Source organism: Podarcis filfolensis (genome assembly GCF_964270895.1).
Source record: "Podarcis filfolensis genome assembly, chromosome: 6".
NCBI classification, from domain to species: Eukaryota; Metazoa; Chordata; class Lepidosauria; order Squamata; family Lacertidae; genus Podarcis; species Podarcis filfolensis.
This window is the reverse complement of record NC_139609.1, coordinates 62,714,548-62,738,990: the sequence shown is the minus strand read 5'-3', so window position 1 is coordinate 62,738,990 and position 24,443 is coordinate 62,714,548. Positions and strand designations below refer to the sequence as shown.

Genomic DNA, 24,443 nt, shown 5'->3' with positions numbered 1-24,443 from the left:
TTCCCTTGTCCACCCCGCTAATATTCGTATGAAGCTTCAGAGAGCAGCTGTAAGTGGGGAGGCAGAAAAAGGTCCTCCTTTCCTTCCACTCTGCAATTTTAATCTGAAATCTTGGCCCCAGTACTGCACCCAGAGCTCAGAAACTGCTTGTGCTAATGAAATTCCCTGATGCAAAGTGTGCCCAGAACAATGGGAGTTTCAAACACTGACTTAGAGCCAAACTAGACATGAGTGCAGTAGATTTAAATATGTTTAAATCTGGGGTATCCAATCACAAGAGCAAAAGGAGGATGGAGGTAAAGTCTGTTAAATCCTCATGTACCTGCAGCACAATCCATGTAGTCTGCATACTCCCAATGCTTTCCAACTAACCACAGGTGAGTCTGGCTGGGAAAAAGGCAGTGGGGGCAGGGAGCAGCAAGCAGAGGGAAGGTTCTTACTCAATACCCGAGTGCCTCTTTCGCTGATAAACCCAGAATGCCACCACCATGGGTTGCATTCAACTAAGTTATACTCTAAGTAGCTCCAAAGAAATAAATAAACCGATGTTAGTCATTCCATTAACTTCAATGGGCCTACTCTGGCATTGAGTACTACAGTGATGTAACACAGGTTTGTCACTACCATGTCCAGTTCAAATGGAGACAGGAAAACTAAGGCCTGGGGGCCAAGTTTGGGCTATAGGCTGGGAAAAGTCCTGCAGATTGGATAGAACACTCCTTCAGTGTTAACGTCTGAATGCAGATGCAACCAATAGGAAAAAGTGGCTGAAAGCAAGACTTTCAAATCAATGTGCTTATTTTTATTTTTTAATGAGTTTTCAGCCGTCTGGTTATCAGGTATACACACTGAAATGATGCACACATAGCAGGTGTCTGTTGCCATCCAGAGTTTTCGGATCTGCATTGGAAGGCATTTGAAAATAGCAGTTAATCTCCCAATGAGATCCTTTAATCTCATTAGCTGCTTGAGTCACTTCCTCACCTCTTTTTCCTTAGCTGCAAGCTGGGATGTCCTCTTTTGCAGCTGGTCCTCCAGGCTGCTTTCTCTCCCCCCTTCGTGGTCTTTGGACTGTTTGGTTCTGGCTGAGCTGAGTCCAGACCTGCTAGCTACAGAACAAAATGGATACTTTCACAATTCTCTGAGCTATCTGGGAATCTCAGCAGGCATCACAGCACCAGTGTGCTCTCCTCTGTTTATACTTCATAGTTTAATTTTTTAAAATAAAAAAATCAGCAATGTGGTAAAATCAACAAAGCTGGACATCACTCCCCAAACCTTATGCTGTACTGTATAAAACATTAATGTCTCACATTGAATGTAACTGATCTGGAGAAAAAACCACTGCGCCTAGAGCTTGCTGATCAGAAGGTCAGTGGTTCGAATCCCCGCAACAGGGTGAGCTCCCATTGCTCAATCCCTGCTCCTGCCAACCTAGCAGTTTGAAAGCACGTCAAAGTGCAAGTAGATAAATAGGTACCGCTCTGGCAGGAAGGTAAACAGCGTTTCTGTGTGCTGCTCTGGTTCGCCAGAAGCTGCTTAGTCATGCTGGCCACATGACCCGGAAGCTGTACGTCGGCTCCCTCAGCTAGTAAAGCGAGATGAGCGCCACAACCCCAGAGTCGTCCGTGACTGGACCTAACGGTCAGAGGTCCCTTTACCTTTACGTAACCCAAGAAAATCTTTAATAAAAACTACTTTGAAAAACAAAAACAAAGTGGACATCAATGTTCGAGCAAAAATCATTTATTGTACAAGAAGCTTGCTCCAATAAAAGCTTGCTCCAATAGATACAGCTTCATGCCAACAGAGGAGAAAACTTCTAACAGTTTGATATATATTTCAAGCAGCCTTTTGCAGACCAGTAACAATACACGCTATGTGGAATGCTTCTATTTGTGATTCTTAATCTGAGAGCACACATAAAACTAGAGTCTAGATCCAGTCCTATCCTGCGAGGAGTGGTTCTTAGAGTACCAGTCACAAAATCCCAGATGCCCAGAAGTCCCACTACTAGTTTAGATGAGTTCTTTGCATCTCATCTTCGTGAACTGGACTGATTCTGCATCCCATCTGCAAATGGAAGAAACCAGAGCAGATCATAATGCAGAATGTTTGCACGAACCAATTGCTTCTCTATTTCCACACTGCTTTTCTGTCTCACTCAATTCAGTTCTTCACAAACAAGTCAAACAGTTGCATAAGTGTTGCAAACAGTTGCAGACCGCATAGACTGTACTGGTGCTGCAACAATCCCTACTTAGTCTAAAGGACAAGCAGGGAACCAGCACACACTGAAACAACCTGTGCACTTATTATGGTGGGTTAGGTGCACATCCTTAAATACGGTAACTTGCCACCTTATCCTGCCAGCAGGTATTTTGGACTTGACTTGGGACTGAAAATTGCTCATCAGTTGCTCCAAAGGTTGATCTGCTGAAAACCTGAGCAATGCTGTCCCTTTTATTCTTTTGGTAATCAAGTAACCAAGGAGTTCTGAGAAATTAAATAAAATCTCTTGATCTTTGGTAGTTTGAATCATCAAATGTGTGCACTTCACACGTTATGATTGGGGACAGCTGGCTCCTTTGCAAGTAGGAGTTAACGTGGGAGCACAAATCGCAGCTATTTTTGCAAAGATCAATGTATACAACATTTTCCTGCCTGTGCACCACATGTTCAAATGCTCCGTGTGGTGTACATGAGAAGTACATGTTATTTGCCAACATGGGAGTTGTGGTCATATGCAAAAATCCTCTTGCACAAAGCATCCTTCATTATGTCATCCCTTACTGGGCACTCTTTCAATGACACAACCTATTATTAAACATAATCAGAAAACTATTGCCACATTCAGATGTACAGCTGGCAACACCCCCTTCCTGTCCCTCTCCACAAGTGACTGTAGCAAAGGAAAACAGCTGTAAAAATTGAAGTATACAGTAATTATCTCTGTACTCTCAAATATTTACACTTTTATAGGAACCAAATGAATTATACCCAGAGGGATTTTAAATAGGGCTATTATACCATGAAGCACAATGTGTGAACGCTCTCTTTGTGGTCCTGCATGTTCACTGTCAATTTCTTTGGATCGCTATGATTTACTTACTGTGCAAATGTTTAATTGTTGCCTCCAGCTGTAGCTTATCTCTTTCTTCACTTCGCAGCTTGCCTGAAATTAACAAAACCATTCAGGAACAACACAGTTGACTCCATGCAGGGCTTTTCCTTTTCCCAAACAGCAGTATTTGCCACCACAGGTGAGAGTTGTATTCAGGTGGGACTCATGCTTCAGCCCACTGAAATTGAGGAGTCAGCACTACACTGTGGTTTTGCAATTTGTAAATGTTTTGCTTTTACTGAAACAATAGGAATCAAAAATGTGTTATTGCCACTGCTCAGATGGGGAAAACAGATCTACGCATTATATACCTTGTTTGGTATTCCTCAAGCAGCTCCCAGCACAAACAGAAATAGGATCCACGTTTCCCAAAAAGTTATTTTTTCCTGAGGAAGTGACCTGACTTTGACTTCTTGTACATTGCCTGAATATATTTTACATGGCAGGCTGTATATGCATATTCAAAACAAAAAATAAATACCCACATGTTCAGGGAGGTATGCAGTACAATCGTCCATATGACTGAATGCATACAGAGAATTGCTTGCTCACAAGAATCTCTAGCGCAGCATGTAGAAAGCTAGCACTTTTGGTAAGAAGTATCCTCAAGTCTAGCTTCCAAGCTAGACATTAGAGTCATCTTTCAGACAAGCAATCTACTCTGCCCATTCAGAGGAGGTACAGCTGTAAATAAGGGCTGTGTCACTTGTTTCTCACCAACATTTGAATCACCTTCTTCCCCCTAAAAATAACTGACTGAAACCTAACAGTTGACACTATGCTCAAAACAGCAGGTTAGTTCTAAGAGTCATGTATTTATTTATTTTTGGAAACCTGTAACTTTTCATTTTCCTGCTCTGCTTAAGACCCAGATCAGTCAGCATCCAATCTCCTGTTTCCTCTACAAATGTCTTACCTTCCACTACACTGAGACACTCAATTGTGACCTTGTAGTCTTCCTGCAGATTATTAATTCTGGAATAGAGCTGGGCACGTTCAGTCTCAGAGCTCTGCAAGGCTTGGTGCAGCTGAAAGTTCTGGTTGTCGGACCACTGCAGGTAGCAAACAGTCGCAATAACAAGGAACTGGTTAGCAAAGAAATAACTAGAGAAAGGCTTGTGGGAATTCTTGTGGTGTGGTGAGGGGGGGCCACTTACCTGACATTCCAGCAGGTGAGCAGCTGCTGCTCACCAGGAGGGAGATGGGAAAAGGAACAAGGTGGCAAGTGGGGGGATGGTGTGGTGCAAGCGCAGCAACAGAAGCCCCGAACTGGCCTCCTGTACTGGCATAATGAGTCACTATTCTCAGCACAGCAGCTATGAACTAGACCATCACGTTCAGGATGAGGTCTAACATGGGCCCAGGATGCTTAAAGGATCATTGTCTCCCATCCTTCATCCTGTCTGCTCCATAAGATCAGAAAGAGAGGCCATTCTCTGTGTCACAACTAGGATATGGGTATGGCTGATGACAACAAGAGATAAGACCTTTTCAGGGACTGCTGCACGGACACTTTGGAATACCATAAAATGCAGATGGCCCCTTCTCTAGTTGTTGTTTTAGGATGGTGATTAATTTTTTGGTTTTGTGTGATGCTTTTGCCTACTAAGCAGGGCTTTTTTTTCCAGCTTGAACATTCCTCTCTAGGCTGCTGTGGCTGTGGTGGGAGCTCTCTCTAAAAAAAAAAAGGTCAACAAGTACCTACACCTCTTTTTCTAGAAAAAATGCCCTGTTGCTAAGTATTATCTGAGGCCATTTTTATCAGTGATCTCTGTTGCTCTTAATGCTGCATATTTTATGTATTTTTATTGTTGTTTTAATATTGTATTGTGATTTTTAATGGTTGTAAGCTGTCCTGAGAGGTGCATGGGCATTAAAAGGGCAGGACAGGGCTAATATAGGTTGAGCAGTAAATGTGTATAACAACTATCCATTGCGCATATTCAGGCCTCAAGCATATAATCTGCCTGTGAATAGAGAATTGTGCACCTTTCCCAGTCATTATACATAGTCGCCAACAGGTCTTCAGAAATGTACATATTGTTTTATATGTAGATTATATTTTCCAATAAGATATCAATATTAATTTTTTTTGAAAAAACCATGTATAAACTGAAATTTGTACAGTCTCCGTTCATTACGCATGCTATTAACAGGCCCTGGGAAATATGCATATCTGCACTGAATTTTGTACATTCTCCAGCCAACACGCATAATCCCCAGCATGCTTTGGGGAATGTGCATTTCTCAGCAACAATTCGTTCATTCTCTGGCCATGACTCACCCTCTCAAGAATCCTGTGGTGTTAGCCACTATTATTCCTATTTTAAATTCTGACTTTGAGAACTGATTGCAAGACTTGCTGCTGTGCAAGGAAAGTTGGTCTCACAGAAGGACAAGGAAGCTACCTGAAGTTTGTTCTCCAGGACATGAAGAGTGTTTTCCAGTTCAATGTGCTTGTCAGTCAGCTGGCTCCAGTCTTCATTTAATGTGTTGTAGTGTTCTTTCCAGAGGGCACAGTCTTCTTCTGCAACGGCTAGGGCTCTCTAGGAAGAACATGGTCACATGTAAGGGTGAAAGTCGACAAGCATGCCTTCTCGACAGCGACAAAGGGAGCAGGTGGCGTGGATAAAGCAAGCTGTGATCTCCATGGCTTGGGATGGGAACTCAAGAGGTCAACTGTCTCAGGTGGCAGGACTAGAGCCAACAGGAGGAGATGGCACGGAAATGAAACTCCCTAACAGTGTCCCAGGAGGAGCTGGGCTCTCTCCTTTGTTGAGGGAATTTAAGCAGAGGTTAGGAGGCTCTCAGGCATGCAGTAGTTCCAGGCTAGCTGAGGGTCTAAGGGCCACACTGTCTCATTCTGGTCCTGCCACAGATCAGCAGTGGGGGTGGCCACAAAGTGTATGTGGCTAACTCACAGTCTTGTACATACAAGCACAGAGCACAAGTCTCTCTCACACAGAGGCAGGCACAGAGCTCCTCTTCTGATTGATACAGATCAACAGAAGAGCAGGGAAAGCTTTCCTTCCCATCATAGCACTGGGCACGGCCCATCCTAGCACCACAATATCACTGGCCACAGATTCCACTACTGCAGGTAAAATCGGTGGCTGTATCTCCATACAAGCCCACAGGCCTCCAGTTAACACAGACCCACAGACACAAGCCTACAGACCTCCAGTTAACCACCCCTAATGTGTGCATTGAGTGCACTGAGCAGGGAATTGGGCTTAATTACCTCCATGATTCTGTGATTCAACCTGCTGTAGATGGAAAATACCACATTCATTATAACACAACGGAACTTCCCTTCCATCTCTTCTGCCCCTCCCAAAAAATTGTTCCTGGGGTTTCCCAAGAGGGCAGAGAAGTTCTGTCATGCAACTCAATTTTCGTCTTCTTTCTGTCTGCATTTATTTGCTTGTGTCACAATAACTGATCTGTCCCTGAAATTTATGGATGTGGATACCTTAGGCTAACCTTAATCCTCTCCCTACTGCTGTTTTCCTTCAAGATGTGTGCTATTAAAGAGAGCTTTGGGCATTTGCTATTTTCAAATTTACTTCCAGAAATACTATCTGGCAACCTCAGAAGCAAGAGGGGAATCATCATCACCAGACACATTTCCCCCATTTCTCTGCAATAAAGCAGCAGTTGATATTTCTGCCTGAAGGATGGCTGAATGAAACAAAAGCTCAAACATTTCAGTCAACAGATCTTGCTCCACTAGCAATCTTCTATTTTATGCCGCATACGGTAGCTTTCTATATGGTGCCATCTAGTGGGGATGTGAAGGGCCAATCCAGATAATATGTTTAATATTTGATCACATTTATGTATCCTTCATTCTTTCCAAAAACAAATAGCACAAGCAGGTCCCCAAATTGGACTAGGAAATGCGGAGGAAGGAAGCGAAGTCTTCCCTTATACCAAAGGTAGCCAATGTGGTTCCCTCCATATATTCTTTTTCTTGGACTATAACTCCCATCAGCCAATCATGAGCAATGGTAGAGAGTGATGGGAGTTGTAGTCCAAAAAATAAAAATCTGGAGGGAACCACATTACAACCCCTGCTCTATATGATACTTTCCCAATGAAAAATTACCCTCTAAAACTGCTGTAGAAAATAGCTGCTCCAAAGGGCAAGAGGGATGAGGCCTTTTTCTCTTTGTGAGATGGTGCAGGAGGAATAGGTTAACTCTCCTCCCCATGTGGCTGCTGGACAACCAGTTTTCAAAGACATAAAATAAAAGGTCTGCAATGTAGCCAGTCACTGTGCACATGTGTGTCTGTGTTAGTTATTATGTCGGGCTCTATTTGGGATCTGTAGAATACTGAAGCTTTGCTGAAAATTAATTCAAATGATTGATAAATGCATTCATTTATTAATGTGGGATTTTATTTAGAGCTTTTCTCTCCTTTGTGCAGTATTGTATACTGCTAACAGAACATTTAAAAATAAGTACAGTAAGATGCCTTGGTTGTGTTCACAGTCCTGTTTACTGTGCACACGTCATTCCAAGCACTGGGTTTTTAATCCATGTTCACACCAAGTTATCCAAAATGCATTTGCATCCTGTACAGTGGTATCTCAGAAGTCAAACAGAATCCGTTCCGGAAGTCCGTTCAACTTCCAAAATGTTCAGGTTTGTGGCATTCGGGAGCCAAAACGTTCAACTTGCAAGGCATTTGGGATCCAAGGTATGACTGTACCTTGCTTCAAAAATGCTGGTGTTTGATGCATTGTTTCTCAAACCAGATTCACAATGACTGGAGTCCTTAAGCCTATGAAATACATCCGAAAACCCAAACAACTTAAGCACACTCTAAGGAGGTAATGTGAACACACCCCTTGTTGGAGCTTTAGGTAGAGAAAAAGTAGTAGAGGTGACATCTGAGCCAGAGAATGCCTGATTGGCTCAAGTCTTTTAGTAAGTATACTGCACCAGCTTAATACTTTCTGAAGGTACATAATTAACCACCCACCACAGAAAGACATGTGGCTGCTTTGCAGAGTTGTTACACATGTTACCTGAAATAACCCCCTTGTACATGGCGTGGGGTAATAACATGCTTAGCAGGGTAAAGAAAAGCCTGTGGAAGTTGGTGTAGTGAAGGCAGGCAAAATCCCCACCATGCTCTTTCAATTGAGCAATGTGGTTAAGGTTATGCTTCAGGCAGACCTGACCACAATGATGCAGCCAAGTGGTTATTGTCAGCAACCATGCTCCAAAAACACACCTCTCACATTGCTCTGGAGCTTCAGCCTTGTACTGAATGCACAACAAAATTCCCACATGTATGTAAAGATGGAGCATGTTGTGTAAATTGCTGCCCAATCCTGTCCTTGTTCCAGGCTGAAATTCCACACCTACCTGGGCATTCTGGAGCTGCCCTTCCACCTGCAGTTTCTCCTCAAGGAGTTTCTGAAGAGACTCTTTCGCTTTCAGCTCATAGTTCTGCTTTTGATCTTCCATCTCCAGCAGAATCCTCTTTAAGCTCCGCTTTGAGTGACTCTAAACAAACAAACGGAGAACTGAAGAAGAATGCCCAATTTAAAAATATTAAAACCATTACGACCCATAGTTCACCAAAGTAGACAACATGCCCTGGAATTTTTTCACACTGGGCAATTATTAAACCCATTTGCTAGAGAATGTGGATGTGCACACACTCCTATTTATGCCGCCATTAAGAAGCAGAGGTTCTCCGTTTAATTGGATCTTTAATTGGTTTTAAAGTACAGTGGACCTCGAGTTACATACCGCTCTGGATACATAACTTTTGGGTTGTGAACGCAGCAAACCCGGAAGTGTATACGTCTGGGTTTTGCCACGCACACATGCATAGAAGTGCTCTGTGCGCCGTACGCATGTGCCGAAACACTCTGTGCGCCATGCGTGTGCAGAAGCAGCGCCTCCAGTTATGGACTTTTCAGGTTAAGTACGGAACCCCGGTACGAATTTAATTCGTATCCGGAGGGTCCACTGTCCCAGCACATGATGGAAAAGGGTTGTAACAACATACTGCAGTTACATGGATCAAAGGTTTGAATTGAGATAAGATTTTCTTTGGCCTGAGATGGTTGGGGAGAGGGAAACCCATGGTTTGTTTATTCTAAGCTTCTTTTATATATTTATGATTCAGCAACCCTCTCCGGAATATAATATAAAAGGATATTCATAAGTGAGGAAGGGACGTTGGAGTAATATTGATATTAACAAGGAAAAATGGAAACTGCGTGTGATCTGAAATGAAGGAGGGGGAGGGGAAGCTCAAGTATGACTATGTTGGAAAGACCATGTAATTCACCTCACCTCCGTTTAAAAACAATAGACAAGGAAAAAGAGACTGAGATTTGTGTGTGCTACTGACGGAATATAATCTAAGATAAAGTTTAATTGGGCCATAAATCTCTTGCTGGAAGGAAAAGAATTTGGGGGCTGTGATTAGAACGCCACAGAGATTGGAAAGTTGGAAAGGAGATTTGCGACATGTTTTGCTAGTGAGACAGAATGGTTTCGAGCAGACTGTTGCCTGTTCCGAGACATCAAAGCAAGGGACGGAGAGATAAGAGCTCTGAGAAACTTCGAGATTCAGTTCCACCCCAAGCCATGATGGGAGAAAACAACAGCTAGGAAGTGAAAGAGACAACACCATATATGGACAGAAGGAATCTCCAAGGACATAATGGTTTTCACATACAGGGCAGAATAAAAGATAATAGTTTGAGTTCCTCACTGGAAGCTTTATAAATTTATATATTGTAACATCACGAACGGAAATCATTAATTATGTAGTAGCTGTTGACTAAGGGATTATTATAATAAGTGAAATGTAACTGGCATTAAGTAAGATTATGGGAAGCAGTGATATAAGATCGGAAATGCACCCAAACCACCATGCAGGGAGCCACGTTAACAAAAATGTATTAATTGGAAATTGCTTGGTTTTTTTGATAATTGTATAATTTGGGAATTAATTGTTATTGTTATAATTTGGCTATTATTGGGGGTATACTGGAAAAGAAATTTTTAAAAAGGAGGGGAGAAAAAAAGGGTTGCCCACTTGTGATCTAGAGCATGGCAATGTTATAACAGAATTGGAATCTCCATGAGGGAGTCAAGTAGGTCATGCCCAAGCACTCATCTCTGAAACACAGAGCAGCCCCAAGAATACAAAGACTGGCCATTGCTGGCATAATTATGAAGATTCTCTCAGAGGGGAGAAACCGTCCTTTTTTGAGCCCAAGATGATTACATTATATTATAATTATTATATATTTATTTATACCCCACTTTTTCCCCTGACAGGGACTCAATGAGGCTGACATATAAAACAGGAACAGCTAAAAACATTTAAAAAAAAAAACAAAAAACAACCAAACATTTATAGAATTGAAACAATGTTAAAACTATTAAGAATATGTTACCTGGGTGCAAGTCTGCAACTGATTCTCCAGGGCACTCAGCCTGCACTTGAGTTTATCTTCATTTAGCTGACCCTAAGAGGAGGGCGGGGAAAAGGTTGGAATTTTACATCCTCAACTTCCAAAGATTTGTCTAACAAACAAACAAAAAAGAAAACGAACCCACGTCCCCATATCCCTGTGCCCTGGTTCACTCATGTTTTCCAGAGTTGTTTTTTGTTTTTTGCAAAATATGAGCAATTCAGCTGAAATAATGGCAGTCTGGAAGTGCCTCCATCTCCAGCACTCCCTAGTTATTTGTATCTATGCATTTTATCACTGTCTTATTGAGAGTGACTTGGTGCATCACAGAACAGGGTTCCTGGACCTTTCGTCGTTGGGTGGAAGCCATCTCTGAGGAGAACATTTCAATAGGTGCTGCTTTCCTCACCACTGCAGAGCCCTGTCATGACAAGGCGTACCTTCCAGAATCTCCTCTTCTAAACACCTACCTAGCAAAGTACTGCACACCAAACCTGAGTGGAGCATTTCTTAATATGCTTGTGATGAAGCACAAAAACGATGGCTCAGATCCCTAGGAAATGCCTCTGTGCATTAATCCAATGTGCAAAACGGCAAATCTGCTTTCCAAAGAGCAATGCTCAAAATTAATGGAGCTGGTGCCTAGGGCAGCACCCTTTGAAATACCAAGGAAAGGGGAATTTAGGTACTTGAGTCTCTTAAGGCATGGTAACAAACTAGTGCTTCCACTTGTGTCCAAAATGGGCTAACAACACCTACAAGGAGGTACTATGTTGCAGCACACTTTCAGTAACACCACACGATCCTGAGGCAACAGACAGAAATCACATTCACAGGGCATGTCCGCACTGGAGAATTATCTAGCTGTTAATCCACTTCTTCCCTTGTTCAAATTAGATCACATGTGTATGAGGAACAACTTTGTTTTTTCCTGTTCATACCAGTAGGTGTTCTCTTTTGTGTTTGTCCCCATCTTCCAAACTGCTGAATCTATTATGCAAATTCTATTATGCCTATTAGGCACAGACAGGGCATGCCCAGATAGCTGTGTGCACAACTTGGGGGCTGTTTTTTAAATCTCCCTGTCCAGGAAGTGTGCAATAGCATACAGTCAAGGAACTGTAAATTCTCAGCACCCAATTTTCATGTGGTTTGCTTGTACAGTTTCCCGATTTTGTTCAAATCTGAGAGATATGGAAGGCTATGCTTCTCCATTCAAGAGCACTCCAGAAATAATTGTCTGCATAGCTGGAAAATAAAATTAAAAGAATCGTAAATTGTCAGCATACACTTTTCAGAATAATGGTGCTGCTCAATAGCTGGTGTGCAAATATTTAATGCTGTTTGCTTGTGCAGTTTTCTGGTTTTGTGCAAATCTGAGGGATCAAAAAGAAAAGAAAAGAAAAGAAAAGAGCATGTGGTCCCTTCAGGAGTGTGCTGGACATAGTTATGAGCATCGCTAGGAAAGAAATTAAAGGATGCTACAGGACACTAGCCTATAGGTTTCCAGAGGAGCCACATAGCCATTTCCAAATCAGATTTATTTCTCTTCTCTTATTTGGAAAAAAAGGGGTGAAAGCTTCCCCCCACTTACACTCCTGATCCGGACTCTGTGCCAACTGCTTATTTCTTTAAAAATCAAACATGGCAGAACAAACTACAAGACAGGCATCACGTCAAGTTTGCTCCTTAGACATTTTGAGGCACTGAAAATGTTAGATGCCACCTACGGTTTTAAAGAGGCTCTTGTTTTTTAATTAACTCATCTCTCATCTGACATTTGCCGTGCCAAATCTCAAACCTTCCAATCTGTGTTTGTTTTTGAAATCCCAGCAGCAGGCTATTTGTTCCTCTCTAGAGGTAAGCTGTTAAGACAAAGGCTGCAGTGGAAAACTATTTTCTACAACATCACTGCTGAGAGGTGAAGTGCAAACCCACCTGTTGCTAAGCTGAGGTTTCAGAGACACTTCCTGCCAGCGAGGGTGTCAAGCTATTTTTTCCTCACTCCTCTTGAAGCTTGACTGAAGTCTTTCACAGAGGAAGTCTCAAACCACAAAAGCATCAGACTGCACATATTCTTTGGCATTTCTCTTCTGTCAGAGCTCTTGCTGATCTTATTTTTGGGCAAACTACTTTGCATTGCTTTTCTTTTTTTAAACTGCCTGCAGCATTTTAAGGGCTTAACTTTCAATGCTGCCTACCTGTCTAACTGTAAAAAGCTGTTTAGGCTGTAGAGAGGACCTAACATTTTGTGGGGCTTTGGGGCAGTACAATAAGACCATCCTTGCTAACAACCCAAACACATTTCTTTCATCCCATAAAAGGATGTGCTTTTACTGGTCTGGCGGTTTTTCAATATGATCCCTGCTGAATCCACAAAAACTTGATTCCTCCTCTCAAAAGGGTGATAAAGCCTGTCTGTATGGCTCCTATAGGCACCTATTTGCAAGTGGCCTATGATATTACCGCAGAAAAAACACATGCACTGCAATAGCCCAGTACAGAAATGGCCTGCTATTTAAAGATTGTTTCCTTGTTTTCAGAAACCATTTCCCCCTCACCTCAACAGAGTGAGTTCCCACTTGTAGTAGACTACTAACACTGACCTAAAATTTAAAAACTTGATATAAAATGAGCACAAATGTTCTCCCGCCCTCTGCCCCACATGAAGGCACTCTACCATGGAGCAAGACTCCTACTCTCTGGTTATCTAGTCTGATCATAGTGAAACAGGGACTGGAGTCACCAAAGTGATACTGAGCAAAATCACTCTCAGATTGTGATACTTCTCTGCAATACTGAAGTGTCAATGAAAGGCCCCAGGTCTGCTACAATCTTCTTTTTTTGTGAGCCTTGTTTACACACTTTGGACAAATGTGGTGGCACATGAAGCACTTGATTGGACAGAGTTACACAAGTCTCAAGCACTTAAAATGCATTTTCTAATTTTCAGGGTGCTAACTCTGATAAAATTGGGTTTTTTAATAAAAATTGGGTTTTTTAATAAAAATAATAATAAAAAATTGGGGTTTTTTAAAAAATTAAGTTTTTCAAACAGAATAAAAGCCAGGTAAGAAGGAAGCAGAGAAATGGGATAGGAAGGAATAAATAACAATCCTGATATTCTGTCAGTCTGAACCATGGTTATGGTTTCTAAGTCCATAGCTTTTATCTGAAACACCTGATGCTTTTATGCATTTTGAGCTTTGTTCTATGGAAAGCAGATAAGTCGTTTTTGCACACAGGGTCAAGTTGAGCATTGGTGCATATGAGTGCATGGCTAAATCTTAAGCGTACTTACCAGGAAATGTTCAACTCATATTTGGAATGTGGTACTTTTCTTTTCCCTCTTGTAGATGCCTAGAAAGGGAGATTCTTGGCAAGCACACCTTGTCACAACAGAGCACTGCACCTACTGAAATTGTCTCTTCTGGACAAGGAATGACCTGGACCTAAGAATGAAAGGTCCAGGAACCATGTTCACTGATGCATCTGATCACTCTGGGTAAGATAGTGATAAGATGTGCAGGTGCCTTGTCCTTACTCCTCTACCTCCTGGTAAACAGCAGCATTATGGCAAATCAAAGAGCAGGTGAGTGTCACCACCCCACCCTGTCACCTGCTATAGATAATCTCAGCATGGCTAATCAGTACCTTCCAGGACCTTTCTGCCGCTTGCAGCAACGCGGCAAAAAGTTCCTGTAAGATGGCCATCTTCTGCTTCAGCAGTAGCTCCCGATGAAGTGCCTCCTGAAAAAAGGAAAGGAGGAATCAGGCTCAGCAAAGTGTGCAAAAGGTGTACTTATTCCCCAATGCATCCACACTATACATTTAAAGCACATGGCTTCCCCCAAAGAATCCCAGGAACTATAGTTTGCCCCCAACAGAGCTATAATTCCCAGCACCTTTCACAAACAACAGTTCCCATGATTCCTTGGGGGAAGTCATGTGCTTTAAATATATGCTGTGGATGTCACACCCATCTGCTGTGTCAGTAATAAGGTTTCCCTTAATTTCCCAGTAGAAATTGCTGCCAGGCTGGTTCAGAACAGCTTGACTGCTTCACACAAAAGAGGCACCCTGCATTGACAAATCTCTTCTGGGGCTCTGATTCTGCACATGCTCTCACACCAGCTTCCCGTAAGCTGGCTATCAACCTGCATTTGTTGACCCCATTGCTCGCAAGGGGCCACCTTTAAACCGCAACTCTTCCCCTCTATCTTCTTCACTTATCTGTGCCTGAGATGCCATTTCCTGCACACCACTGTTATCATTCCTGTTAGGCTTTCAGAAGGAAATCCCAGCGTTGCGTTAAGATCAGACCGCTGGTCCCTCTAGCTTGCCCTTTCCAATGACTGTCAGAAGCTTTCTAGGTTTTCAGACCTTTCCCCACCTCCAAGGACCAAGGCTGCTGCTCAACAGAGCAACTCATAGACTTCAATCCTATTCAAGCTCGCAGGTGAGTAAGTCCCAATGAACTCAAGTGGGTTCACTTTTGAGTAGATACATACACAATCATACTGCTCAGCAATAAATTGGATGGCATTGTAATGACTGCTTGATGAAACTTGCGCAAAACTGCAGATTATTATTATTATTATTATTATTAAAAAATGTGGTTTTGCACTAGCAGAAAGCACTTACTCGCAACTAAAGGTAAAGGGACCCCTGACTGTTAGGTCCAGTTGTGATCAACTCTGGGGTTGCGGCGTTCATCTCACTTTACTGGCCAAGGGAGCCGGTGTACAGCTTCTGGGTCATGTGGCCAGCATGACTAAGCCACTTCTGGCGAACCAGAGCAGCACATGGAAACGCCATTTACCTTCCCGCCAGAGCAGTACCTATTTATCTACTTGCACTTTGACGTGCTTTCAAACTGCTAGGTTGGCAGGAGCAGGGACCGAGCAATGGGAGCTTACCCCGTTGCAGGGATTCAAACCACCGACCTTCTGATCAGCAAGCCCTGGGCTCTGTGGTTTAGACCACAGCACCACCTGCGTCCCCTTGCAACTAGTTATTGCTAATCCATCCCTGCAACTCTCCATGTACTACAGCTTCCTATGTCCTCTACAAAGATGCTTCTGATGTTAGGGGGACCTTCTGGAACAGCAAGGATATGGCAAGGAGTGATGCAGTAGGCAGGGAGAAGTTGGCTTTGCATGAATAGAACCTGAGGACTTTCCAGGAGTTCAGCCTCACCTCACCTAAAGATGCTAGGGATTGAACCAGGGATGTACTGTAGGCAAAGCAATTAATTGCATTTTAAATAATTTAAACTCTCTTTTTTAAACCTGCTGCTTGATTCACATGGGGTGGGATTATTTTTTTAAAAAAAATACTTTAAAAGATTATTAATCCATTAATCTAACTGTCTGTTTTTATACTTAGCACTATTGGTAATCCAAATGTCCAGGAAAATGGGTAGCAGCCTTTACCTAGTGAAAATATGCACAAGGCCTAAAGCCACACGCTAACTTTTCTCCATTGGTATTGCCTTCAAGGTGTTTGCTAAGGCACCAAATGTGAGGAAATGTTTGACTCTAAATAATGCTTTTCTCAAGCCTCTGAGAGCAAAATCTGAGGTAATTTTCCCCAATTGGTGCATGTCTCATTTACAGTTATGGTCCCATCTGAAGGACAGAAGTCCTTTCAGAAGAAACAAAAAAGTCCTGGCACAACTCTTCTTGAAAAATGTTCTGATTTAGTGTTAATTACTCACCTTGAGGTAGTTAGAAAGTTGAATAATCTCCTGAAATTGAAATAAATGGATTTAAAGTTCTGCTTGAGTTGAACATGGAAGTATTAGCGTATGTCAAGGAAATTAAACAGGCACTATCAATCTGCAAGCCTCAAAATGAAGCTTGTATTCTTGGCAAGGTAACAGATAGACCAAACATTCAGTGTGTTTAGGCTATGGATACTGGTGGGCATTGCAAAGTTAAGGGTACTTGATAAGAAGTATTCAAGGCAAAGCCTTCTATGATACAAAGACTATTGGGAAAGGCAGCTCGTCCCAGCCTGGTGTGCTTCAGATGTTTTGGGCTACATCTCCCATCAGTCTGGTGCAAATTGTAGCCCAAAACATCTGGAGAGGAGGCTGATTTGGAGAATAATCCACAATTGGCTGCAGCACAGTGATATGACCTGCCCAGGTTTATCCAAGATGAAAGTCACTGCATGGCTCAGTGGCCTTTAACAATTGCCCACCCTGCGACTGTTTTGAAGTCCCAGACAGGCAGCAGAAAATGAAAGTCTCATTATTTGTTTAAAAAGCTCACAAGGAAGGGATCTAGAGGTCATCCAGCTCAACCCCAACCCCATCAAAATATAATATAAGCTGTTTTCTTTGAGAAGTTTTCCAGAGCTTAGTCAGTATTTTTCAAGGATTCCCCAAACCCAGTTTCAAATTGGTATGATGCTGCTGTGGTTGTTTTGCAATCCCAGGCAGGCAGCAGAAAAGGAAAGTATTACTATAAGCTAAAGTGGAAACACATGTACAGGTTCGTTTGGGCAGCTTATAGTCTTTACCACCAAATATATTTTATCTCTAGGATCTGATGTGTGCTGCTACACAGAGTATATCAATCATTAATGTCTTAAAATAGGTTTCACATTTCTTGTATTCCATACCTTATCTAAAACTGCTGTTCCACAACTGAAAAAGAAAAAAAGGAGAAGACTATGTCAAAAGAGGATGTGCCACTATTGCAAAGAATGATGCCGTAGGAAAGAGGTAAATGATCAAAAGTGTCTAGTGAATAGTATAGGTAATCATCAAATGTGTCCATACAAAAACCAAACAATGTGCTTCCTTACTCTGTCTGTTGGCCTGAGCTTTTCTTTACTGTACTCGACTCATCTGTGGTTTGGGTACCTGTAAAAACAAAAAATGAATAAATTCCATATAACTCCTTTCAAGAATGGAAAGTTAAATATGATTGGACATATTTATTTTGCGTTTACGTATGCTGTTTATTTATGAAAGGAACAGCAGAGGGGGGAAATACTTCCATTCCAGAGTCTTTGAAATGGAAGCATTTGCATCTTAATGGCAACATTTTAATCATGTTTATGGGAAATAAATACCACTGTGTTCAGTGAGGCTTATTCCTACCTAAGTGGACATTTGAAGTCTTGCCATTATCTGAAAGAATGTCCAACCAGTTCAAGTGGAATCATGTAAAATTTAGAAATAAATTGCATACTAGTTTTTGCTAAACTGATTTCAAAGTTTGCAGAGTCTTACCTTTACAGGTTGTGTAAACTTTCACAGTGAACATGTTTTCGGGAGAGGAGTTCAAGTTGCCTTGTGCAAAAGTGTCAGTGAAGCTATGCTGCACAGATTTGGTATGAAGCTGAGAGGTACAGTTATCCCAAGACTCCTGAAACAAAGTAAGAACATGTGTCTCTTCAACATATTGGTCTCAAGCCACATTGAAATAGAGTTGGGTGGTATTAGTGCCAAATTACCTCTAAATTGCCCCAGTATCAGATTGTCTGCCCGTGGAAGGATGGGACTTAAAAAATAAAATAATTTGAGGAAATGAACCATTTAAGTGACAAAATAGCACTACTTTGCTATTAAACAAAACAAAACACTGTTGTCATCACCAGTAATTGAAGCTTTCTGACTACAAGAACAAAAACTGACCCTGGAGTAATTTATGAAAGCTATTCAGGGGCTAATTTATTTATTTGAAATATTTGTTTTGATTCTTTTGTTTCCAAAACGTGAAAACAAACAAGAAGAACGGCAGAGCTACATCTTGTAATTACTAATAGGAAGTAGTATGTTTAACATAGATTCCTTCTTATGTAGTAAGCCCTGTGTGTAAGATCCATTGGCAACTTGGAAATTTCAGTCATCACCATATTATAGTTTGTACTTAAGTCTCTTTCCCATGATCTGAATAAAAGCTTTGATAAATAGCTTTTTGATTTGTGTATGAGGTAAAATCACACCACACTATATAAAAATAAAATATTTTAGCTTTGCCTTTAGCTAATTCAAGTTGGTAAGTCATCCCCCCCCCCCCCGCCATGGCTATTTGAAACATTTATATGCCACCGTTTAGCCAAAGATTTCTAAGCAGTTTAACAAAAGATAAAACCAGAGGCTATTCATTACTAATCCCCCAGCCTTGATCAACAGGAAGTTATAAAACATCAGGAGCGGCCTCTGTTAGAACTTTGATACAGCTAACTCAGGTATGTCCACACTGATGGGCAATGGCTCTCCAGAAGGGTTCAAAAGAGGGGATATTCCCAGTCCTATCTGGAGCTGCTGGAAATTGAACCTGGGATTTCTACCACTGAGATAGACGTTTCTCAAGGAAAATGGGCCACTGAAGTCACTGAGGCCACATTTGTATCATTCATTTAAAGCACTATTATACCACCTTAACAACCATGGCTTCACACAAAGAATCTGTGAACAATAGTTTGCGATAGATGCTGAGAAAGACCTCCATCATCTCATGGAGCTACAATTCTCTGAGTTGTAACAATCAATCTCTTTTCACAGGGAATTATGGGAATTGTAGCCCTGTGCGGGGAGAAAGTCCCATTGCCCTTATGTTCAGATATTACCTGGTTAGCAGGCAAAGATCTCAAATATGCTGATCTCTCCCCTAAATCTCCAGGTTTGTTCTCAGGAACCAGGGACATGTCTGTGCCAGGAGTCAAATGCACTTCCTTCCTTCCTGGCCCTTCCATTATTAAATTTCTTCTTCTGAGTATCACTTTTTCTCGGCGTCTTTGAAGTAGCTCCTTGGCTTCTTTGCTCTGGCATTTATCCGTGAGACGGCATGTGGTCCTGTTCCTCCTTCTGCGCAGGGTTTCTCGCTTTTCCTGCCGGCGTTCATATTTTTCTTCATAACTTTCATGCCTGGGGCCACGCCAGCCATGGGATTTGAAAATCTCTTTTATCATACTGATGGCACAAGACACGGCAGTGCAGAACACTTTCCAAATACACTTGAGAGTCACCTTCCTGGGGAAACTGTGAGAACAGAAGTTAGCAGGATGTTAGGCTGTGGGAGATTTCTGTATACAATAATACACACAATGCATCTATGGAATAGGATGCAATTGACCCCAAAATGAAAACGTTTTTTCATAAAATCAAATATGCTGTCATGAGGGTAGGGTAACTAAATTCTGAGCTTCTGGAAGATGAAGCAAACTGTACTGTTCATATCATATTGCATATTGTGGAAATTTTACTGTTTCACTTGAGCAGGGTTATTTTAAAAGCTCCAGACCTTACTGTTCTCCTGTTATTTAAGTCTTTTGTGATTTCAACAACATGTGGGAAAATCCTAGAATAATATTTTAGAAGAGGATCATTCATCTAATTAACCTTCCCACTCACCCTTCCCCCCCCCCCCCCGTTTTATGCTGGACCAAAATGCAAATTCCATGATTTTTTTAAAATGCATGTGATTTTTCAATGAAACTAAAATTAATCTACTACTAAAATACAAAAGAAATCCAATGTAGTGCCCAATATTTTGAGTATTTTTTTTTATCTCCCTGAAGATCTGTAAAGCTTTTGGACTAGGAAAATCACTGGTTAATGCACACAGCTATCTGCAATAGTTGCAATTTTTGAAAGTGGGTTTCTTCCTCCAGATGCTTTTTGCATTTCACCTTCTGCTTAGGTTTAAGGGCTGCAGAGAGTGTGCTTTGCAGATTGCTTGGGAGTCATCAAAGGAACATCTAGAGATGACAAATTCTGAGGGCAAAGCTCATTGTAACAATGAGCAGGCATGCCACTGTTCCTTTAAAAAACCCCGCCACCACTTACCTCCTGTAGTAGCTTTACTTTCTCTGTTCTCCACACTGTCCAAAGGCTGTTGTATTAGGGATGCCATGTTCTATTGCTTAATGCTACACAGTTAAATATATTTATGTTCACCTTGAAGAAGGCTTACAAACTAAAGCCCCAAAACTGCAGCTAAAGGCAGTTTTCCGTGTATATCAGACTTAATCCAAGTTACATAGGCAGGTTGTGCCAGAATTCAGACAGAAGAATGAATGCCTTTGTTTTGGCATTACCTTGTGACCCTGTCCCTATATAAAGAGTGAGTTGTTAACCTCCTCCTTCCCTCATTAAAATCTTGACAACTCATATGTTACAAGTATGTACGTAATTTGTCCTAGGAGTCAACTATATGAAAGGATTCGATTCTTTGGTTTTCCATCAGAAATAGAAAACAGGGTAGTGGGGGTGGGGGAAAGAGAACCCAACAAACTTCAAAAAAAACCCTTATCCATCCTTTAAGCCAGTGGGATAATCCCTGTGCATATTCTAAGAATGGTGGCTGAAAGGAGGATCATGTGAGCATGCTAGGCATTCAGGAAAGAAGGTTAGAACAGGATTGGCCTTACACTACAATTTAGTGGCTAGCAGAGCTTTATTTCTGTCCATACTCTCCCCAGTTTAACAGTTATCTAGCTGCAACAGTAAAAGGGACGCGGGTGGTGCTGTGGGTTAAACCACAGAGCCTAGGACTTGCTGATCAGAAGGTCGGCGGTTCAAATCCCCGCGACGGGGTGAGCTCCCGTTGCTCGGTCCCTGCTCCTGCCAACCTATCAGTTCGAAAGCACGTCAAAGTGCAAGTAGATAAATAGGTACCGCTCCAGCAGGAAGGTAAACGGTGTTTCCATGCGCTGCTCTGGTTCGCCAGAAGCGGCTTAGTCATGCTGGCCACATGACGCGGAAGCTGTACGCCGGCTCCCTCGGCCAATAAAGCGAGATGAGCGCCGCAACCCCAAACTCGGTCACGACTGACCTAATGTTCAGGGGTCCCCTTTACCTAGCTGCAACAGTATGCTTGACCATGCGGACTAGGAAGCTGGAACTGGTTTAAAATGCAACAGCCAGGATTTTAAGTGGAATTGCTTGATGGGAGCGTAACTTGACAGTTTTGAGAAATGCGCACTGTTAGCCAGTTCACTTCCAAGCCCAATTCAAGGTGCTGCTTTTGATGCTTACAGCCCTTCAAGCTTTAGGTCCCAGGTACTTTAAGGACTGTCTAGTCTCATATCTACCTACCTGTCTCAGTTTTGCAATACTAAGCCTAGCTTGGTTAGCAGCATGGCAGAAAGCGACAATGTGGGCGTGGGAGAAGAAAACCAAGAGTAAAAGCGGACCAATGTCTGGCACCCGAGATGAAGAAGGAACCATAATCAGGGAAACAGGAGCAAAGGGCTCAAAAAGTTTATTGCAGAAGGTTCTGCAGATTCCAAGTATCATTACTCACAGGTTCAGTGTGTGTTTTGTATGATCTGGTCCCAGTGTGTGTTTTGTATGATCTGGTCCAATTCTTCCTGCAACCTACCTCTTTCTTGGAGTCTTGATTTCTGGGCTTGACCAATGTGGAGGACGGTTTCCGTGAACTGCGGAGGCTTCACCTACTGGGAATTAAACACATGGCAATCAAGGGGACTGTTGCTTTATTTTGATCATTGGAACAGTTATATTACTTACAGCTCAGCAGCTTGCCAAGGGCAGGGAAGCACTCGCAACAGATGCTCTGCGTTGCAGTTTGAAGAGGGCAAGCAGAAACCAGGATGTATGGCTGTGGTTGCATACTTTGGAACCATCTTCACAGTGATGCTCAATTAATACCAACATTATTATCCTTTTGGCACTGGGAGAAACTCTTTTTATTCTTCCTGACTTTTAGCAAATTTATTGGGTCTGGCTTTTACACTGCTTTAAACTGCTGCTCTTGCTGTTTTGGGCTGTATTTTATTTTATATTGATGTTTTATTGTGTTATTGAAGGGTGATACAGAGGGACTGATTGTTAAATCGCTCTGGAAACTATATGTGAGGGGAATAGGTTTCTTAAAACCTCTTAGCAACCTTAAAAACTACAGTTCCCAACATTCTTTTGGGAGAAGTTCTGAATAAGGCCAGGACCCAAAGAACTATGAAGCTAGCTTTTGTAAGCCCAAGGGTTTACTTGCTTTTTTTCAAGCAGCTGTTGCATGTAAAACTGCTTTTAAAACAGGGGTGTTTCAAAAGCAGTTCGTGAGAGATGATAAGGGAGGGGGATCATCAGTTCAATGAAAAGTGAAAAGTTTTTTTAAAAAACCCGTTAGTATAGTGTAATGGCTCCTTTGTGAACTTAAGTCACTCTTTGGATTCTGAGCTAACATGCCCAGACTTCCAGAAGTAATGGCCAGCACTTTCTGGCTGCAACAGCTATTCTTCATACAATGGAAAGTAAATACTGATGCTCTTTGATTTATAAGATATATACATCTTCATAATGTACCACAAAAATCAAATACATGAACTACTGCTAATGTATTGGAAACAATGGTAGCCCCCCCCCCCCCGCATTGCAAATACCAGATGGGGTTGTGATTCCAATTGGAGCGTGGGGGGGCGGTGTGCTAAATCCTTCTCCCCATACTATGGTCCTGCTCCAGCTCAGCCCCACCCCAAGGTATTAGTTAAAAACATAAAACTAGCCAAACTCTGTAACTAACATCACCTGTAGCTCGGCTCTTACAGAGAAAGGCAAAAATGCAATGTTCTCACACAAGCCAGGTACTCAATTATAACTACAAATCAAATGTTTGTATTGAAATTCAGGTTATTATCCTTATTTTAAAAATAAATAATCAACTTAAAAATAACCACTTCTTTATATATATATATATATATAGAGAGAGAGAGAGAGAGAGAGAGAGAGAGAGAGAGAAACACAATCCCTACCTACAGCCTCACCACACTGCAATAAAATAAGCACTGTTACCTCTTTGATGCACAGCTGGAAGATGTGTAAGGGAACGTAATTGGTGTCCATTGCACTCAGCTGCTTAAAAAGTCACCCCTCTCCCAGCTGATGCCTTTATCTCTGGCTGCAGCATTTTGATCTGACTACTCTGCAATGTCCTCCATCCAAGTCTGTGCTCTGGGCCTGCAGCTTACTAGACTGTAGGACTCCTAGGCCTGCTCCACCAGGATAGCTTCTCTTTAGGTCAAAACCCCCATCACAGACAGGTGGGTGTCTGTCCCCTTGGCAGATGAAGCGATTCTCACCTCACTTCCAAAGTGAAGGTAAGAGCCCCATGTTAACACAAAGCAGAATGAAGGTGGGATGCAAGGGGCTTCAAAATGGGCTGTACCATTCCAAGTTGCTGGTGAATTGCCTTCTGTTAAAAAAAAAATGTTTTTGGGGCTTGCTTTTCTATTTTTTATGAATGCCATTTTTAAAAAAAACTTATAAGCAGTTTTGCTTACGGCCTTAAATAAGTTGGAGACCTTTGGTGTGTTTTACAAGCAATCAACAATTTATAATAGTGCTGAAAATGATGATAATGTGGGAATGGGATAAAAAAAAATGGGACAGCCCCCTCAAAGTCTGAAATGGTACAGTCCACTCTGCCAACCCCATTATTTCGTTTATATCCTGGCTTTTTATATTTAATGCCCAGGGCTATAATACTATATTTGGGGGCAAATATCTTCCACACTCAGTGTAGGGGTGGAGCATGTTCATTGACAATTTGTTTAAAACATTTCTATATAGTTTAAAAATTATCAGTTTACCGTAGCTAACAAATATAAAAAACAGCAGCAAAAAGAAATCGCCCTAGAAAAAGAATCGCCTTGATTTCAATGTGTTAGGCAGTGCTCCCCCCCAAAAAAAGTTTAGGGGTACTGCATTCTCATTTTCCTACTCATATTGAAATACTGCCTCTCAATGAGGCCAAACTTACATTCACAAAATGTTTAGGGGTATGCGTCCCCCTCCGTCCCCCCAGGAAAAAAGCACTGGTGTGAGGTGAACATTATTTTAGGGGTTTCCTTCCATCTTGAATTGGCTTTTTGGTTGTGATTATG

General features: G+C 41.9%; 1 protein-coding gene across 8 annotated transcripts in view; it reads right to left on the bottom strand.

The window, feature by feature from the left end:
- The window catches only part of TRAF3IP3 (TRAF3 interacting protein 3), a 36,047-nt gene that overhangs the window by 3,152 nt on the left and 8,452 nt on the right, over positions 1-24,443 (bottom strand). For 3 of the 8 annotated variants that reach the window (XM_083617463.1, XM_083617462.1, XM_083617461.1), the window contains exons 2-14: positions 21,923-21,998; positions 19,167-19,569; positions 17,824-17,959; positions 17,394-17,451; positions 17,208-17,232; positions 16,297-16,326; positions 14,232-14,327; positions 10,560-10,631; positions 8,503-8,643; positions 5,533-5,670; positions 4,041-4,176; positions 3,113-3,175; positions 985-1,109 (exon numbers count right to left, since the gene is read on the bottom strand). In XM_083617463.1, the coding sequence (XP_083473589.1) occupies positions 985-1,109; positions 3,113-3,175; positions 4,041-4,176; positions 5,533-5,670; positions 8,503-8,643; positions 10,560-10,631; positions 14,232-14,327; positions 16,297-16,326; positions 17,208-17,232; positions 17,394-17,451; positions 17,824-17,959; positions 19,167-19,508 (1,362 nt within the window). In that variant the 5' untranslated portion in view covers positions 19,509-19,569; positions 21,923-21,998. Of the gene's footprint in view, positions 1-984; positions 1,110-1,730; positions 2,074-3,112; positions 3,176-4,040; positions 4,177-5,532; positions 5,671-8,502; positions 8,644-10,559; positions 10,632-14,231; positions 14,328-16,296; positions 16,327-17,207; positions 17,233-17,393; positions 17,452-17,823; positions 17,960-19,166; positions 19,570-21,922; positions 21,999-23,352; positions 23,733-24,319; positions 24,401-24,443 lie in introns of those variants that run through there. The other 5 variants (XM_083617467.1, XM_083617465.1, XM_083617466.1 and 2 more) reach the window with 5 other exon arrangements.